The 19120-nt window shown below is 38.3% G+C and overlaps 6 protein-coding genes across 10 annotated transcripts; 3 read left to right on the top strand and 3 right to left on the bottom strand.

Moving 5' to 3' along the window:
- Positions 1–714: 714 nt before the first annotated feature.
- On the top strand, positions 715–1346 carry LOC116024028. Its single transcript, XM_031264928.1, has one exon. The coding sequence runs from the start codon at positions 757–759 to the stop codon at positions 1294–1296; it is 540 nt and encodes a 179-aa protein (XP_031120788.1). The 5' UTR covers positions 715–756; the 3' UTR covers positions 1297–1346.
- A 1117-nt stretch (positions 1347–2463) lies between these two features.
- LOC116025843 (cilia- and flagella-associated protein 251-like) lies at positions 2464–3358 on the top strand. Its single transcript, XM_031267210.1, has one exon. It carries the CDS (start codon positions 2511–2513, stop codon positions 3135–3137), a length of 627 nt encoding a protein of 208 aa, XP_031123070.1. The 5' UTR covers positions 2464–2510; the 3' UTR covers positions 3138–3358.
- A 1239-nt stretch (positions 3359–4597) lies between these two features.
- LOC116026099 (rhamnogalacturonan I rhamnosyltransferase 1-like) lies at positions 4598–8661 on the bottom strand. The gene is made up of 8 exons (XM_031267549.1): positions 8206–8661; positions 7527–7594; positions 7255–7343; positions 7016–7178; positions 6417–6706; positions 5718–5922; positions 5429–5586; positions 4598–5350 (listed from the first exon to the last, which is right to left on the bottom strand). Exons 1-8 carry the CDS (start codon positions 8477–8479, stop codon positions 5062–5064), a joined length of 1536 nt encoding a protein of 511 aa, XP_031123409.1. The 5' UTR covers positions 8480–8661; the 3' UTR covers positions 4598–5061.
- A 1101-nt stretch (positions 8662–9762) lies between these two features.
- On the top strand, positions 9763–12781 carry LOC116025026 (KH domain-containing protein HEN4-like). Of its 3 annotated transcripts, none has more exons than XM_031266082.1 (6): positions 9763–10396; positions 10724–11056; positions 11219–11494; positions 11918–12175; positions 12267–12353; positions 12483–12781. In XM_031266082.1, exons 1-4 carry the CDS (start codon positions 9893–9895, stop codon positions 12080–12082), a joined length of 1278 nt encoding a protein of 425 aa, XP_031121942.1. In that variant the 5' UTR covers positions 9763–9892; the 3' UTR covers positions 12083–12175; positions 12267–12353; positions 12483–12781. The 3 variants fall into 3 exon arrangements, with proteins under 3 accessions (XP_031121942.1, XP_031121943.1, XP_031121944.1); XM_031266083.1 differs by having other exon boundaries at positions 12250–12353; XM_031266084.1 differs by lacking the exons at positions 12267–12353; positions 12483–12781 and having other exon boundaries at positions 11783–12040.
- Positions 12782–13665: 884 nt separating this feature from the next.
- On the bottom strand, positions 13666–16612 carry LOC116025027. The gene is made up of 5 exons (XM_031266085.1): positions 16048–16612; positions 15825–15924; positions 15609–15732; positions 14290–14385; positions 13666–14195 (listed from the first exon to the last, which is right to left on the bottom strand). The coding sequence occupies exons 1-5, from the start codon at positions 16454–16456 to the stop codon at positions 14070–14072; spliced, it is 855 nt and encodes a 284-aa protein (XP_031121945.1). The 5' UTR covers positions 16457–16612; the 3' UTR covers positions 13666–14069.
- Positions 16613–16794: 182 nt separating this feature from the next.
- LOC116025028 (vesicle transport v-SNARE 12-like) lies at positions 16795–19028 on the bottom strand. Of its 3 annotated transcripts, none has more exons than XM_031266086.1 (6): positions 18906–19028; positions 18582–18700; positions 17985–18043; positions 17700–17888; positions 17249–17416; positions 16795–17124 (listed from the first exon to the last, which is right to left on the bottom strand). In XM_031266086.1, exons 2-6 carry the CDS (start codon positions 18676–18678, stop codon positions 16972–16974), a joined length of 666 nt encoding a protein of 221 aa, XP_031121946.1. In that variant the 5' UTR covers positions 18679–18700; positions 18906–19028; the 3' UTR covers positions 16795–16971. The 3 variants fall into 3 exon arrangements, with proteins under 3 accessions (XP_031121946.1, XP_031121947.1, XP_031121948.1); XM_031266087.1 differs by having other exon boundaries at positions 18582–18708; positions 18906–19000; XM_031266088.1 differs by lacking the exon at positions 18906–19028 and adding an exon at positions 18789–18807.
- Between the last annotated feature and the right edge of the window lie 92 nt (positions 19029–19120).

The following is a 19120-nucleotide window of genomic DNA, read 5'->3' as shown; positions in this document are numbered from 1 at the left end:
TGTCAATATTCTATGTATTCTAGGCAAACGTTCTGTGTATTCTAGATAATGATTATGTGTATTATAGGTAATGAATTCCCTGGTGATGGAGAAAATTAATCTGGGGTATGTAATTCTGTATGGATCAATTATCTCGCATGAAATATAGAAAATAAAAGATAAACAATTGCATAGAATTGTTCTGGTATTAGATGGAATAGAGCCTGAGTATTACAAGTAGGTTGTCAGAATGGGACATGAATCGTATTGTAGGGGAACTGAGTATGCCCTGTAATACTTGGGCAATGTTAATTTATACAGGAAAGAAGCCCAAACAACCTAGCTAGAAATGTGGCAGGCCATGAGAGTAAACCAAGGTCCACATGGTGGGCCGCGAGACTAAGTTTTGGGCCCACTATTCTGGGCTCGGGACTCTTCTTGGGCCTAGGCTATGCGCTACGAAACCTGGGGTCCTCATTATTGGGCCGTTCCTAATATTTCCATCACCTGGGGTTATTCGCGTCCGCGTTCACTAACATCAAAACAACGTCGTTTTGGAATAGGATGCACACACCGTGGTCCACGATATAACGATTGATATTGCCCATGGTCCATACGATAATTTGCCATAACCATTGTACATATGGACTCTTGACAATTGGGCTAGACATTAGGCCCTCAAGTGCCTTCCGGCCTGTAATAAATATTCATTGCCGAGACTTTCTCTTCAAGGAAATATTCTTCGGAGGTTTAACAAATAGGGGTTTAAGAGCAGCCATGGAAGACAATTCCTCTACTGCAAACCCAAACCCTAGCCAACCGATCGCAATGTCTCCGTCAAAATCCGTACAAAGTGAGGCCAATCCAGAACCGGAAACCCCAGAACCCCACGCCCCAATCAGAGAATCCTCAGATCCTCTGCCAGAGAAGAGCGATCAAGAATCCCAAGAGGAAATTCCAAAAGAAGGGGAGGAAGAAGAAGAGGAGGAGGAAGGAGAATGCGGGTTTTGCTTGTTCATGAAGGGGGGAGGATGTAGAGACCCCTTTAGCGAGTGGGAGAAATGCGTGGAAGAAGGCGAGAAGAACAATGAAGACATTGTTGAAAAATGCTTCGAGGTCACCTCTGCTCTGAAGAAGTGTATGGAGGCGCATTCGGGTTACTATGACCCAATTTTGCAGGCGGAGAAGGCGGCCGAGGCCGAGGCCCTGAAGGAATTGGAGATGGAGAAGGAGAAAGTGAACGAAAGCAACTCTGAATCAGGATCGACAAAATCGTTTGAGTTTGGATGGTTGAATTTCATCTATTATTTATATTGAAAAAAATTTTAAAATTCCAAACTTTTAAAGTTAATAAAAGTATTTAAAAGTTGATTGAATACACCAATAATGCTATCATACCACAATAAGGTTTGATATGTAATTTTTGTATATGTTTTTTGGTTTAATATGCAAGAGATAGGATCATTAAGTTTTGAGTAATGATGTCTTTGTTAAGTACGTCTTTGAGGAAAGCACAACACTTGATATATCATGTATTTGTATAATATATACAATTCTTTTTGTCTTATATAAGAATTGAACACCCCATTGTTGTGTAATAATAAGCTTGGAAGGCCAACTCTAACATTCTGGAATTGAAATGTGACATTAGTACTATATAAGTATAAGAAAATAAAATTACACTTTTGTTATTAGTTATAATTTTTAGAAAAGTGTTAAAATTCTTGATCCTAGCAATTAGTATTATAGCAATCCACTTGTATGAATGAGGTAAACTGTACTAGAAAAATCTGGTGTGACAGGTTTACCAATAGAGTTTTGATAAGAATCAAATTCCTAAAATTTATTTTACCTCCGAATGATGTGTCTTAAACTAGTCTAGGTTATTCATAAATGATAGGTTCAAACTTCAAACCAATAAGACCAATAACCAACTCTCACTAGAAGCCAAACTTCTAACCTTCCATTAAATAAAACTATTTGAATTAAAAAAAAAATAATAACCACAAAAGAAATATCTAATCTTATATAGTTCTAATCTAATATCATGTAATAATAATTATTTTCTTAAGATATAAAAATTATTAATATAACAAATAATCATACATATACATATGAGACAAATTATACCATGGACCAGGGGTCTACCTTGCATTGTTCTGTATCTGTAGTTGACACGTACATTTTGTACCTACGGTTGACAATTTCCTGTAGTTATCATATTATGTGTTAGCAATTATCAAGCTATTTATTTATATGTACAGAAATTTTTAACAGTAAATACACAATGTGTCAACGAAATATATAAAATTTTGTATGAGGTTCACAGTGCAATATGAAGTATGAAACCTAGTCCAAGGTATAACAATTCTATACATATATGGACTCTTGACAATTGGGCTATGCATTAGGCCCTCAAGTGCCTTCCGGCCTTTAATAAGTATTCATTGCAGGGACTTTCTCTTCTAAAAGGTCAAACTTGAAGGGAAATATTCTTTGGAGGTTTAACAAATAGGGGTTTAAGAGCAGCCATGGAAGACAATTCCTCCACTGCAAACCCAAACCCTAGCCAACCGATCGCAATGTCTCCGTCAAAATCCGTACAAACCGAGGCCAACCCAGAACCCCACGCCCCATTCAGAGAATTCTCAGATCCTCCGCCAGAGAAGAGCGATCAAGAATCCCAAGAGGAAATTCCAAAAGAAGGGGAGGAAGAAGAAGAGGAGGAGGAGGAAGGAGAATGCGGGTTTTGCTTGTTCATGAAGGGGGGAGGGTGTAGAGACCCCTTTACCGAGTGGGAGAAGTGCGTGGAAGAAGGCGAGAAGAACAAGGAAGACATTGTGGAAAAATGCTTCGAGGTTACCTCTGCTCTGAAGAAGTGTATGGAGGCGCATTCGGATTACTATGCCCCAATTTTGCAGGCGGAGAAGGCTGCTGAGGCCGAGGCCCTAAAGGAATTGGAGATGGAGAAGGAGAAAGGAGACGAAAGCAATTCTGAATCAGGATCGACAGTAACGGCAGAGAAGGCTGCTGAGGCCGAGGCCGAGGCCCCGGAGGAATTGGAGATGGAGAAGGAGAAAGTGGACGAAAGCAATTCTGAATCAGGATCAACAGCAACGGTGGGAGATTCAGAGAGTTCTGAGAAAAAGGAATCTTGACTTTGGTAATCAAAAGAATTGAGCTTTTTTTGTTATTATTTTTTCCAGCTATACATGATTTTGATCAAGGGAAAGTTATGGATATTAGAAAGCTTATTACTAACATTGATATTTTCAAATAATCGTGTCGAAATTAACTACATTGATCGATTCATATGGTTCTGTTTTGGAATCAATTACCACATTTGATCAGCTTCATAGATTCCAACTTTTTTTTTTAACTTCTCAGCTTGGTATGTTTGATTTGATGATTTCTGATAATCCTGTTCTGGATGTGGGAGTTTGTAGCAGGACAGATTTGAATTCAAGCTAAAATGTTCTGTTGTGCTGTTTAGATACCAATAAAGTGCATAATGCAGACTGTGAATTGTTGGCATGTGTTTTTGTTATGTTATGGTAATGCAGTATTAGTTAAGTGATTTTGGTCCATGTTAGAATAGTGCTTTCCCTTTCTTACTGTTTGGAACTTGAACCGGATCAAGATTCTTGACTGGAATTACTCGTAGTCAGACTACTCGATCACACTTTCATAGCAGATTAGCAGGTATAGCTGTTTTAGTTTAGCAGTGGAACTAGGTTTAGAAATAGGGGTATGTGAGGGTTAGAAGCACATACATGTTGTATTTGCATACAGACATATCTTCGGTATTCCACTCCCATGTAGAGCAGATAACTCCATTGGGGTGAGAGAATTTATAATTAAACTTCCATGTAGAGCAGATAACTCCATAACTCCATTGGGGAGAGAATTTACGGTTACCTCTAGGAGGGCCTCTAGGGTTACAGCGCTTATACTGAATCTCATTTTATAGGGCATGGTTGTTGTTGTTGTTGTGTTGTTTGGAGTCTTCTTTTGAGTGTGAATATTGTTTGAAAGGTGAAGCCATTGTTGCCCTTTCCATTGCTTGCTTTGGAACCATTTTCTGCTTTATTACCCTTTTCCCCTTTCATCCAATAGCTCCAGCATTTTTACAAGTTTGGCTCATGAAGGTGTTGGGAGCAGGGAATAGATTGTTTTTTTTTTTTCTGTGTTTACTATACTTCAAAACATGTCTTAACTTTGAATGGGTATGTATACAGCAATGCTCTTAGGAAGTTGTATTCCGAAGAGCTCGTAGCTCGACTAGATTAGTATCATCTTACATTTGAACTCCATGCTCTTGAGAGAATTGTAGGGCTCAATTGAGTCTCAATTGGATTAGTGTCTCCTCACATTTGAACTATATGTGTATGCAGCAATGTTCTTGAGAGACCTGCAAGGCTCAAATGAGTCTCAATTAGATTAGTGTCTTCTCACATTTGATTGCCATGTGTATACAATAATGCTATTAGGAGAATTGCAGGATTGACTCAATTGGATTAGTATCATCTCGCATTCAAATCTCATGTATACAACAATGCTCTTGAGAGTACTGTAGGGGGCTCAATTGAATTAGTATCATGTCGCACGATTCAAATACTAATGCCAAAAGAATGCAAAACATTGAATTGGTATTACATGCTTTCATTGCTGCCATTCACTCTGTATCAGACTGTTTATTACAAGGAACCACAAATGAAACCTGCGTTTCACTGAAGCAAGAAAAGACATTACATATATGATCCAAATGAATGAACAAATCCTTGGATGCCGCGTTAAGCGCCCCCTACTATCTTCCTCTTCTTTCTTTCTTTTCCACGGTTTCCTATCGACATAACTTATTGCATACAAACCAATCTTCAAATGCCACAACACATACTGTGGCATTTCTCTGCCATTAAACTCAAGCTTCATTGTGTCTCAATCATTCTGTGAAGGTTGCTAACCACATTGTCATGAGTTCGCCATGGTAAATGCATGTGCAAGGCTGTGAAGCTTAATATTAATTAGAGTGAGACTTGGCTTACCCCAACTTGTATTTCTCGACTGTAATGACCTAATAAATTATAACAAATGCCCTTGCTCGATTGCAGTTGAATTACGAGGAGCTAATAAGTCATCACAACTCTCGCCTTGACATAGGCACTCGTGAGGATTTGCGTAGAAGTAATCTTCTTCTTTGGGCTTGTCTACAATAACCCTGCGGTGAACTGGTTGCCCCATTTTCCCTTGATGTGCCTGCCGCACTGCAGCTGAGAATTCATCCCATGAAAGTGTTTGATTCTGATGCATATCCAGTAATCCTACAAGCTTTTTACGATCCAGTTGGATGGTTTTCCTATACCCAAAATACCTGCACTGGATCTCATCAGGGATGTGCACAATGATCATTTTTACTAGCGTTAGAAAGACAGAATATTTATCATCATACCTACGATGACCTTCAACAACTTTCGCCATATTTCCATCATAAGTGGGAATGAATGTATTACTAGCAACCGACACTATGAAATCGAGGGCTGCCATTTGGGATGAATGATCCTGGAAATAATGCAAGTCACTGGGGTCGAGCAATGTTTCCTTTTTCACCTGCAATTACAATTAAGGGAGAAGTAAAAATTCATTGTAAGAGCCATGGTAATGCTGTGCATGTGACAAGCCTCACCTGAAATGCCACAACAAGATTGGGAATAAGATACAAGAAAACACTAATCACTTACCGTCTTAGGAAAAGCAGCTCTTAGTGTGGCAAGCCTTCGTTCACCGCCATAAATCTCGCCAGATGCAATATATATTAGTGTGTCATTTCCAAAACCCAATGCTTGCAGAATTAAAGCTGCCTCCTCTGGGGTAAGAGGACATAAACCTTGAGATCTCTTCTCTGCAGAGACTATCTCTTTCTCCCTCCACCGAGGGAATGCATACCTGAACCAATAAAGGAGCGATAAAAGTATTGCCGTGCCATCAAATTTGTATTTTCTTGAATTCATTTTATAAATACAAAGACAAATAAGGCAGTTTGGATGTGGGCCAAAAAAACATTGGTTGTATGAAAGAACCGTGATAGCTTTAGCATAGTTGTGTGGACATATACATTTTAAAAATTCTTACTGGTTTCCAAAAATAGTAACAGGGATTAGTAATAAATGAAAAGCAGATTAAAGAAAACACAAAAAAATACACCAAAGCCACAGGGGAGAGCCAATCTTATTCAGAATTCTTATTCGTTTAGCCATTTTAACATTAATCATTTGGTTGAATATTTTTCCTTTCTCAGCATAAATGTTTTACTACTTAGATTTGGACAGTTCAAATGTCCATCGCTACACCACTGGCAACTAGCTGTGCCAAAATCCTAGGCAGTGAAGTATATCATGAACATATCTTTTTGAAATAAGTTGAATCTCAATGTGTATCACCTCAACTGTTTGAGCTCCTCTGCTTCCTCCTCTGTGCAGCCATGGGTACAACCTGAAAAGGCCAACATGTCTTTCTCATATCTTAGATGCAATGCTACAAATGGCCCCTTCCCTTGGAGAATGTGAACCAATTTCTGGCCCAAAGCCTCAATTTGTGGGGTGAATTTCAGTCCATGAAAATTGACACGGCATCGAAGTCTCTGAAGCTCAAGAGGGATCCCATTGTTTGCAAGTCTTGCATCAGTCCTATTGAAGTGTATTACCTTGTGCTTGCTAAAAAGAGGCAGAATCTGCAGAATGGAAGTCCAATACATTACATCAGAAAACTAACTCTGTAAGAAGAACAAGCCAAATTTATGCTTCCTTATCTATATGAAATAAGTGGATAAAGCTCAAAATGCTACAGGATATCCTTCTTTCAGAAGTTGATATGTGCAAATTGCCACAACTAAACAACATTCTGAATAGTGATCAACTATTAATTGTTGCAATCCCAAGAATCAACAATTCATGAATATATATGTGTGTGGCTAGTGAAAAAAGTCAAGAACTACTGACTTGAGTGATAACACTAGAAACCCAAAAACAAGAACACATACATGTTCCAGGTAGTATTTTTCATTTGACCAGCTAATAGGGGGCATGGCATGCAGTTGGTATCCAGATCTCCTGCCAAACCTCTTTGGCAGCCTCCTAACAATTCGAACTTCATCTCTTAGCGAATCAATGAAGTGTCTCACATCAAAAATATCTCCAAAGTTGCTGTAAAGGAGAAACCAAAAATCATTCTAATGCATTAACTATGACGTGCAAAACTGCTTTTATAGAAGTCAATTACCTAGAATCAGCCCAGAATGATGCCTTATCAAGCTCTGGAACAACCAAAGTGAGGTTTAAAAACCGGGCAATTGTCACCATGTCACATATCTGCATACCAAATTCATTATGTTACTCTTTGAATATATTTGCACACAAAAGATTAGGAGACCGGAGGAAAATTCAGTTCAAATTGGAGCAAAACAATTTTCTTTTTCTATAAGCAATAATCAATTTCAAAGACAGCTGAAAGTATTATACTCAAACAAAGAGAGCAAAGGAGCAACTACCAACCGCAGCACGCATTTGATTCAAGCCACCATTGCAAGAAACTGTAAGAAAACCATTGCTTGTATAATTCCCTGCATAACAGTATATATTGGCATCTTGTTGTTGTAGAAAGTTATTCAAGCTAATCACACAAGTCTAACTCCTTTAAACTAAACTGAAATTACCAAATAATTTTACAGGAAAAGATTTTCATAAAAATGTATCTATTTCTGGAGTTTCTTTTCTTTTGTTACTTGCCTAGAGAATAGGAGTATAATATGCTCACCCATGCACTTATGGCCAAAGTACCTACCATACTATAGGAGTATAAAGGCCACTATACTTCTCCATATACTGATGTACAGGTTCAAACACCTATATTGAAGAAATTTCTTCTATTATACAACAGTTTCTTCTATGTCACATTCTCCCTGAAGGGAAACCAATCAGAACTAAGAATATGTTTTTTTTTCAAATTATATACTAAAGTTCCACTGGACTCCAGAACCTTAACCTGCATTTCCACAAATTTAGCACGAAGTACTAATCAATGGACTTCATTTAGCCCCAAAAATCAGCGATCATTTGAACTAAATTACAGAACCTTCAAGTAACTTCTCAGCACATTAATTACACAATCCAAAAAGCAGGATAAGCATGCATTCAGAGAACAAATCAGAAACAACTTGAGAGTTAAACTCACTAGCTATAGGAAGAGGCGGAGGCGACGGCAACTTATCCTCAATCCGAGCCGACAGCTTAGCAAGTCCGGCGACGCCGACGAGCGAGCGCGGACGCCAGAACTCCGCCACGGCAACGAGCTGAACCAAACAGGTCCATATCAAAATACTGGAACAAACTCTGATGAACCACACCCGTAACCGCGTCCTCTGGATCACCTGTGCTCCCTGCAACGACGCCATTTTCTCACCGCTCCTTCCCTGCACCGACACACTCTCCGATCTGCCCGCCTCCATTTCTCCTCCCCTTCAGTCCTCATCGCTGAGTCCTCATTCCCGAATCAAACCGAACATTCCACACATCCAAGCTTCCGTAACTGCATCAGTGAATCAAAACCCTTATCTGCAGTATAATACTATAATGGCTTCGATTTTGATTCCGAAACGGGAAATTGGGGAATCTCTCGAGAATCGAGGAGAAGGAAAGGAAAGCAATAATTTAACGGCGGACAGTAGTCAAATAAATTATTTTAATCTTTTTTACTGTTGTAAACAGAATTTTTACTCCGTACTTCTCTGGTCAACCTTTTTATATTCAATTTTTTGATTTCATTGTCCAGGGCCTTTGTACTGTTTATTCATTTAATTTATTGAATTGTAATATGAAGGTACATTTTGATATAATAAATACTAATACTCCCTGTCTCATTTTATCTGTCCTACCTACTATTCATTGGTCAAATAACTTCTTTCTTTTTTTTTCTTTATTAATTTTTTTATTTTTAAATTTAATTTTTTTATTTAATAGTACTTCTAGTAGTTTCTAAATATATAAATTTTGTATATTAATTTTAAATTTAATATTATAAAAATTTGAATTAAAAATAACTGCAGTCAAACCTGGTTAACTGAACCAGACACATAAAATGAGACGGAATGAGTAATTGGTTATACTCCGGTGCATCACCCATTCAATTCTCGCAATATTTTGAGTTTGTATGTACGTTCAATCACTAATATAAGATTTGCATGTACCTTCAATCAATAATATAAGTTATATTAGTTGCATATAATTTTTGTAATATAACTTTTTTTTTAGATTTACGAATCATTATATAATAGTAAAGTTTATTTCATACACATTCTCAAATAATAAATTTTTTATCATAAAAAAATCATCTTTAAGAGGTCGAATAGTATCGCTTATTTATTCTACTATACATACATGTTATATATATATATACACACTTTTTTGTGTAGTCCAGAATTTTCATCTTTGAACAATGACTAATTTTCTAGTATATTTTTAGTGTGGCCTAGAATTTTTATTTTTAAAGGGTGACTAATTTCCTGGCTGAATTGTAATCATCTTTATTGAGTGGAAAGCTAATCAGAAAATTTAAGATTACTCGATACCTAAAGCAAAAATCTACCATTGAAATTTGGGTTTTACTACAAAAATTTGAACTTCTCAATTCAATTTTGTAGGTTCACAAGGTGAACTATTGCAGATTTTTTTCATAAATTATGAAAATAATATTTTTGCTTATTTAAAAAAAAAATTACCAGTTTCGCTCCAACACTCGCGCCACCTGCTGTCTCCGCCCAACGGCGACGGCAAAACGCTTCTACGTCGTCGATAGCGGCGGCGGCGCTTTCTGGAAAGGAAAACTCCATTCACTTTCTTGCAACCGCCGGAAATAAAGGCTAATGAACAGGTCGGAGACGCTGCTTCGTCTGGATTCGCGGCAGATGATGAAGTTCCGCATGCTCTGCCCTAGCGGACTTATCGGGTATAAGGCGGCCGGAGTCCGAGACCTGGGGAGCCAAACCGGCTGCAGAATCTTCGTAGAGAATGCTGTCCGGCCGTGCCTGGAGCGAGTCATCAATGTAACCGGCGGCGCCGCGGTTGAGATGGCCATCTTTTTAAACGACGGCACTGGTGAGCTGGAGATGGTGGTTGTTTCTGCTGCGCAGGAGGGTTTATTTAGGGTTTTAGAGACGATTTTGGAGTTGGAAGGGAATGGAGACGACGAGGAGAGAGTAGTCGAGTGTAGATTGCTTGTAGATTCGTCTCACATTAGGGCGCTTATGGGGGAGACACCAGGGCAAAACGTTGATGCTATTAGGAGGATCCATGGAGCAACGATTAAGGTTCTGAACAAGGAACATCTTCCAGCTTGTATCGGCAAGGCCGAGGAGTTGATTATTCAGGTTTATCTTGAGTCTTGACTGGGAATCTGAATTGTATCTGATGCTTTGGAACTGTTATAGTTTAATTGATACTTGTTCTCCTCAGTCCTCATAATCTATTCATGTTTTTAAATTTCTTGTTAATGGCGGAGAAATGTTGCATTATTTGCCTGAAAAGTTAACTATTAATGTTGCGAGGGTGGGAATGATTTCCTTTATTTGTTTCTTGAAGGGATGAGAAAAGTCCTGTTGTGATTAACATGACCAGTAGGTAGAGTTAGGTTATTATGAAAAGAAGAGATTTTACCTCTTAATCTTCATCTAAGAATATTTTGAAATGGTCCCTAGATAATGGGTAGAAGTTTGTGCGTGAAGAGAGCACTAGTTCTGGAAGTTTCTCGATGTCTTCAAGATTGCGCAACTGGAAGAATACAGGCTAACATGTCTTCTGGAGTGATGCCAATTAATGAAAATCGTGACAGAGTTCTTAGCGTGGATGAAGAGAATGTTCAACTCAAAATTGCTTTTAGGTTACTCTGTTCTAACAAATCAGCTGGAGGTGTGATAGGCTGTGATGGCACTGTTGTCCATGCTTTGGAGAAAGAGACAGGAGCTGCTATTAGCTTTTATCCTGCAGTTCATGGGTCCAACTATCGTGTTGCATTCATATCTTCGCTCGAGGTTCACTTTGATTTCCATCTAAACTATTGTCATTCATTAACATTCATTTCTTTTGGTTATTGCTAGTGTGGTTACACAAGATGGCTGTCTAACATTCTCTCTCTGTCTCCCTATTGGTACACATTCTCGTGTTTTAATTGATTCCCGGAAAATCTTCTTCAGAAAAGAGATCCAGTGTGCCCATCTGCCCAAAATGCTGTTATCCGAGTTTTTGAGAAATCCATGGAGGTTGCTTCTGATTGGGGATTAATTTCATGTTTATGCAATGAGACAATTGTAACTGCCAAGCTTCTAGTTGCACGACATGAGCTCAGATGCCTGATTGATGACAAAGGACAAATTGGCACTGATATACGTATCGCATCTGGTGTTAAAATAAAGCTATCACCAACAGACCTGCCTCAGAATTTAGATGCAGAAAATGATGAAGTGATCAAGGTATTAGCATACTCAACTTTAATCTACTTGATTAGAACCATTACAAACTTTGACGTCTGGTAATGCAACTCAAGTTGCTTCTAGTATGGTTAGGCATTTGTCTTTTAGTGTTTGTGAGTTCCTGTTGTTCTAAAAGTACCTTATTCTCATGTCCTTCTAGTATGTTGATTTGCCTTTGAGTTAACCAGTGGTTCAATATGAAATTGAGCATTGGTTGTTGACGAGATTGTGCATTTTTTAAGGTGTGCAACATTGGTTGTTGACATAAGAAGAGTTTCTATTGTATAGGAAATTGAGGGAATCGGCCAAACTTCTTCAGACACATCTGCAACTATAAATGAACTGCAAAACTTAAATGCTTTTAGATTCATCTTTGTCACTTGGATGGTTATTGGGTCTATCAGGAATTGACCTCTTCCATAGATTGTAGGGGAGTACGATAATGTAAAGGTTGCCCTCTTTCAAGTTACTGGTAAGCTGAGGGAGAATATCTTCTCAAGATTTGTCTCTGAGGGTGTAGCGTGTGAGCAGTATCCAAACTCTTCAGTGCCCAAAAGCAGTCACAATGAAGCGGCGAAGCGCAGTTAAATTTGGTTCCAGAAATGGATCCTGAAAAAAATGGATCCCCTCAGATTGGTGCCCAACCTCAGGGGTCCTCATAAACTGTTGTCCAACAAACAGGTAAAAAGACATCTCTTGGTGACTTTGTAGGGTCAGTATTTCCAATTTCCAATCCTTTTAAGTTGACTTTTTAGAGGGGTTTCTTCCTCAGAGGATTAATGTGAAAGGGGTAACAAATAGAACTGTGGAGATTGTTGTTCCAGAACAAAAGATGGGTCATCTCACCATGTTGAAAGAGGTAAAAAGCCCAATTAATTTATTTACCTCCCCACTAGTCTTTAGTTTTCTACTACTATTCTTTTATTAGCACTATTAGTTGGTTTTTACAGTTTCCTCTCCTTTTTTCCCCCAATTATACTTCTTATAGCTCAGGCGCTGAGATCACAGTGCAAGATCCACATCCTGGAGAAAACACTGGAAAGGTGATTATATCAGTCTATTTTAGACCATAAAAACTACTACTTCGATACCAGCTCCACCAAATTGAATCCATTCTAGTTACTCTCAACAATTTTGCCTCTCGTATCCCTTTCCAAACAGTTCATAGCTGTTATACATACATTCACTGACCTGTAAGTATATGTACAAACAACATGTCAATATGGATCAGCCCTGCAATCGCTGTATACTTGTATTTGGAGTCTATTAATGTTCAATGTTACCCTCCCACTATGATCTCTGTCTCACACCTGAAGTTGTTACTACTCGCGTCTCTCAGTTTTGTTGAACTTTAGCTTTTAGGATCCATCGAGCACTTATAGAAAGATTTACATTTCAACGAAATTATATCCAATATCTGTAAGCAGGGCACATTATTGCCTGGTGTATTCTTGTGACTAGCCCCCGCAAGAAACCGCCATGTCTGAGATGAGAGAAACACACAGGTTTTAGCCCTTTAGGCTATGAGCAAGGTGGAGTTATTGATAACAAGGCCAAGATTTATACTAAGCAACCTGTAGTAACTTAACTTCCATGTAAAGAATAAAGTCATTTTCAACTCTGTAAGAGAATGGATCCGATTATTTTATACCATTTTTTAAATTTATATTTTATTTTAGTTGGTGTTGGCTCCTGTGGGCAAAATAGGTTTGTCAAAAACGTTGGTGTATACTTTTTCTTTTTTTCTTTGAAAACATGTTGGTGTATACTATGTGGCAATTGCGTAATAAAGTTTATTGACTTTATATGTTGTCTTATTATATCATTTATAGTTCTCAATATTTATAAATAAAACAAATTATTTTTAAAAAAAAATGTTTCAGAAATTACATTTTTTTTATCATTCATTATCACTTATTTACTTTTTACCGGATGAATTGTTTTCATTCAAACTCTCGCACACACATATATACATATATAAAATTAATATTCTTTTTTTTGGTGTAATCTATGATTTTCACCGTCGAACGCAATAACTAATCTCATTGAATTATAGGCACTTTTATTGGGTGAGACATTTGACCTGAGATTTAAAAAATAATCCATATCCAAAGTCAAAGATCGAACCATTGAATTTAGATTTTACAAAAAATTTGAACTTCTCAATTCAATTAGTTAACTTTTTTTTGGTATAATGTGCATTAATATTCTTATTCTGTAAGATAAAACTAATACAGTTAACCATCGATCAAACCCTTTGAGGGTTGCTGAAGAAGGTAACAAAGATGCCATGGATTGAATTGTTGAAGTCATATGGTGGCCTATCTTATATTCTATCTTATGTATGCTCCAATACATTTTGGAAGAATTTTTCACTAAATTTTCCCATGGTTCAATTCTGAACTGAAACACTTGTATTCTATCAGGATTTACCCTATAGGATATGGCAATGATCAAATATTGGTCACGAACACATTACAGTTAATGAGAGTATTGAAATTTGGTTTTTGGTGCAGACAGAACGCCATATTCTCTGCTGCATTCAAGCAAAGCGATGGAGCCTCGACTCGTGTTCCTATTGATCTTCCAGGGAGTGTTTACGGGCTCTCAAGTTGAGTTTGAGATTTTCAGGCCGTGGAGGCGTTCTTCCCCTGCGAAACAGAACCGCCAACGCTCTCATCTTCCGGCACAGATCAAATACCTGCAGATTGATTGTCATTCATGGTAAAAGTGTTTACAGTTATGGAACTAACTCATCCTTGTTTGAAACTTTTTAGAGTCTCCTTGCTTCTTACCGAGGATGCTTCAATCTCTGCAACGCCTTCGCAATCTTGACCTCCTCCTTGGAGTAAGTCGCAGTATTTTACAGCCTCATCTCCATCTTCAAAAACCTTTAATTTGCAGTTTATATAATGTCAGTTCATTGCCAAATCCAAACTAAGCATTTCAGCACAAGTTTCTTCGTGTATGCTCTGTGGCTTACACATTCTTCTTCGGTTGTTCTTTTATTGGATGAGGATGCGAGTTCAAGTCTAGTTATTGAGTTCCCACTATCAGTTTAAACTTTTGATTGAAACAAAATGAGTTTTTCCGATATTTGGTTCCACGGCTATTAATTTTTTCATATTTGAAATCTGTCACATTTGGTCCTTTACTCCTTCCAACCTAATTTCTAGTCACCGGTGACTTATCTTAAAGGACAAAATTATCATTTTTCATTAATTTTTTCTAAAACTTATCTGGGAGAACCGAAATGACAATTTTACCCTTCAAGATAAACCACTTGCTTGAAATTTGTCAATTGGAATGACCAAATGTGGCAAGGATTTAAAATCATTGAACCAAATATGAAAAAAAAAAATTATTGAAAAAATGATCAAATAAGCCATTGAACTCCACATGATAGAGCAATTAGACCCTGAACTTTTAAAATGTATAATCAAACATTTCAACTCATTAAAATCGGATGAGTCAAATTTACCAGTAACCTATTTGGTTATCGGAAAAATTACGCCTTTAACATCATCCATAATAAAATTTCCGTAAGACACCAAACTTCATGAAGAGGAAGGCGGCTGGCGTGGTCACTTCTTCAAATCGAAGAAAGAGACCACGCTGTGACACTGGTTGCCTTCTCCGGAAAGACAACTAGAAATGGTCGCCTTCTTCAAAGATAGACCGGTAACTGTTGGAGAGTCGTCAAAATTAGTTAAATTTTCGACAAAATGGTAGTGACCGGCTGTGACAGGTCCATAAATAGTTGGTGGGCTTCTATGCACAAAAATAACATTTTGGAGGGTTTAATTGCACCTTTCAAAAGTTAGGTCTAATTACTGTATTGTATAAAGCATCAAGGGCCTATTTGACTCTAATTCCAAATGTAAAAATGATCCCATAGACATAGTACCAAAAAAAAAAAAAAAAAAAAAATCCTTCAAGACAATAGCAAAAAGAGTCGAATCTGAAAACCCTTTGTCATTCGATTTAATGGGTATGTTTTCATGATTAATTGGACACATCTTCAGCGGTTCATTGATCAATATCCCTAAAGTAGCATAGTATGAAATTATGAATGATGTAAAGCAAAGCTAGGAAAGAAGAACATGAAAATTACCAGAACACCTTCTCTGACATCTTCAACAACCATCTGAAATTTTGTGCCAGTTCCTGTCTGCTTAGCTTGATTTCTCCACTTCCCACCTTTGGAAAACAATAACCCAAGCTCCCTTTCAACTTCACTGTAATACCAAGAACTCTTTAATCCATGGCAATCGAAGAAAAAACCGCTCCAAATTTCTTCAAAATTTTTTGAATTCTTTGATGCACTCACCTCTGGTTCCTCCGAGTTTTCATTGTACACAACTGGTTTTCCCTATGAGTTAGTACATACACAGGCTTCGACGTTTCCCTCCAAGGATTAGCCTCCAGCACTAGAATCAGATAACAAAGAAGACACGAAAACAGTGAGTCCCGCAAAACCTTTTCCCATCGTTGATTGCCAAATTATTTGAAAAAGATGAAATTGGAAGAAGAAAGGAAAGTGCAGAATATACCGTCATAGCTGCTGCTATCAAAGCTCTGTTGAAGATGTCTCCGCATGTCGTAGGCGCGTGAGGACACTTGCTTTACGAACTCGTTCGGAGTCCCTGGAATCGTACCGTCCATTCGAAGCGCACTCTCCACTTCCTCTTCTCGCCGCCGGCCTTCTTCTTCGTCGTGGTCTCCGCCTTCTCCGCCGCAGCCGCCTAATTTACAATAAGTTTCCGGCGTTCTCCTCCGATCGAGGCTCTCACTGGTACGCCCGAACGAGCAGCGCGGAATACCGGAGGAGAAGGAGAGGCGTAATTGACGAGCGAGCTTAACCTTGGAGGACACAGATATTCGCCGCCGGTGATGGTGGTGCCGGAGAGGCTTCCCGGGAGGGAGAACGAACGACGGCGATACCGACGAGAGAGAATCCATGATCCGAATCTCAGAAACAACGATTGCTTTCCTCAACACTCCACACTCAGATCCAATATATGAAACAACGATTGCTTCCCTCAATTCGATACGTAACAGAAAACGGATTGGAATTGAAGAACGGAGAGGGTTGGAAGGTCGAAGAAGGAAGTTCGAAGAAATCTTGCCATTCACTCCATCTCTGTAGATATTTTTTTTTCTCTGATTCCAGGTGGGGCCAACTTGAATCTGAAGAAGCCAGAAACCGACATGTCACTGGTCAAATCTGGTGCCTCAAAAATTTTCATCATTTTTCCTAATTTCCAGGAAGAAATTCAACACAGTGAAAGATATTTTCATTTCTCAGCAGAAACAATAGCATTTTATTGCAATTTTTATGAAGCAAATACAACAGTCAACTCGGAATACACACCAGCATTCAGATACAAGTACAATATCAGAGCAAAAAGCCCGATGTGTTTGTAAACGATGAAAATATGTACAACCAAATATAGCAGTGAAGATCATGCGGTTCATTAATGGGAAAGCTTAAAATACAGGACGATGATGATAGCTAGGACAAGAGCAGCAATTATGCCACCGACAATCATCTTGTTACGGCTGATGCGTCTGGACATGGAGGTCAAGACCTTCTTGCTCTTGTCAATGGCGTCATCCACGCCATGAAGCTGCAAAAAAGCAATCATTTCATGAGCATAGCCTTGAAAGTTGCAGTTCCTTGGAGAGATTTAAGAAAGAAATTGAGTTTCAACTCGAGAAGACAAAAGTGCTGTATTAAATTGTGTGGTGTGCCTTGTTATGGGAATGTAATAGTGTTTGGCGCTGCTGGTGGAGATCTTCGAGAATTGAGATGCCAAGGTCCTCTGTCTCTAAAGCAACCCTCCGGCTCTCCTTGATTCTCTCACTGGAATCATTCAGCCTCTCGGTTGACATTGCCAATCGCCCCCTTTGATTTGAAGCCTGAAAAGATTATCATCTGTTAAAAGGAAATTGTAGAAATAATTTAATGTTTTGGCATTATTTCTATAAACAAGTAAACACAAAGCTCCATATCTAATGGACTGATGAATCTCATGATCTCATAATGGCATAATGCCTGTTTCAAGTGTTTTAATGAAAGTTTCTAAACGTTACAAAATGCTTGAATTAAAAGTCATCTGCACATCGATCTGTCACCGGCATCAAATATACATTTGTAGGACTGGAGAAGGAAACCAAAACAAAGAGTAACTTTTGCACATACCGCGTGTGCATCTGCCATTTCACCCTCCAGCAATGCGTCATGAGCAGCTTGATCAGAGCCACTAGATGTTAGTTTTTTCACTTCCTTTTTCAACTTATTAAGGTCAGATTTATACTCCCTTAGCTTGGCAAGAAGGGCAGCTTTTAAACTCGGTTGCAAACTCCTCGCCTCCAGGTCCATTTTCCGAATCTGAGGAAATGCACATCAAATCATACCACGATTTAGACCAAGAAGAAACTTTTCATACCAATAAGAAGTTAAGAACCAACAAAGGGGGGCGGTTACCAGCACATCCGCTTCATCCAATCCCACCGTGAGCTCGGAAACCTGTTGCTTCCTAGGCTCTTCTTGTAACAACGGCAAAAGTGAGTTTCATAAATCATAATCCCCACCAAATAAGAGTCACAGAAAAGAACTCGTAAATCTCTACACATGATTTACACCACACCCTAAGGCAAACCAGTTGCAAAGCTCCCAGCAGGAGCGGCCTATTGACTTTCTTAGTTTGAGCTAGTCAGGACAACCTAGGCTGGTCTACTTCCTTGCGGTCCTAGCTAGGATCACAAGGCGGATTTACTAAATGCACACCCTCGAGGGTACTGATAGTGAGTTTCCCTAGTCACTCAAAAATTAAAAACCAGTTGCAAAGAACAACAAATCTTACTAGATGGCAACCAGATTTAAACAAAATCCCATAGTATGTGAAATTTGCCTAATATAACTAAACTGAAACTTATTACTTAGAAAAGAAATATATAAAACAGCATAAACATGATACAAAATCCTATCACAAGGATTTAGAATGTAAATCCACAAAAGGAACACACTGAAATGCAAGCAAATTTCCAGAAAGTAAACGCAGATCGCAAGTTGAATTGATACCTCCAATGGGGAGAAGAGCAGCAGAGCTGCATTTCTTAGACAAATTAACGGACAGCTCACAGTACTGTCTCTCGTATCCTTCAAACACCTCACTCATCTCTTGCTTAATTCAATTCCACCTGAGAAGCTTGAAATTAGATCTTTCGATCAAATTCACGAAATCAAAGAAGTAATGACTGCAATTCGGTAAAACCCTAAATCACCGACAGGCTTAAGAAACTACAAGCGAAGCACAATTGATCCAACATAAATCACTCTGTATCCTTCAGACTGCAAAAAAGGCCTACAGATTCATAAATCGCTCTGTGATAAATTTACACTTACCAGTACCCGAAATGGTACGAATTGTGAAGGGGCCTTGAGAGAAGAACGAGTTGACTGTAGATTGACTCAGTTGCCGCAAACAAAAAATGCTTGTCATCGACTCATCCTTGAACACTAGAGGAAAATAAAAAATAAGCCAAGAGTATGTATTTGATTAATTAATTTTTTATAACAGTTTATTGTTTTAAAATGTTAATTTAAAAAGTTGTTCAAAG

Source organism: Ipomoea triloba, chromosome 7 (assembly GCF_003576645.1).
Source record: "Ipomoea triloba cultivar NCNSP0323 chromosome 7, ASM357664v1".
Lineage (NCBI taxonomy): Eukaryota > Viridiplantae > Streptophyta > Magnoliopsida > Solanales > Convolvulaceae > Ipomoea > Ipomoea triloba.
Note: the sequence above shows the minus strand (reverse complement) of the source record. Positions and strands in the feature narration are given on the sequence as shown.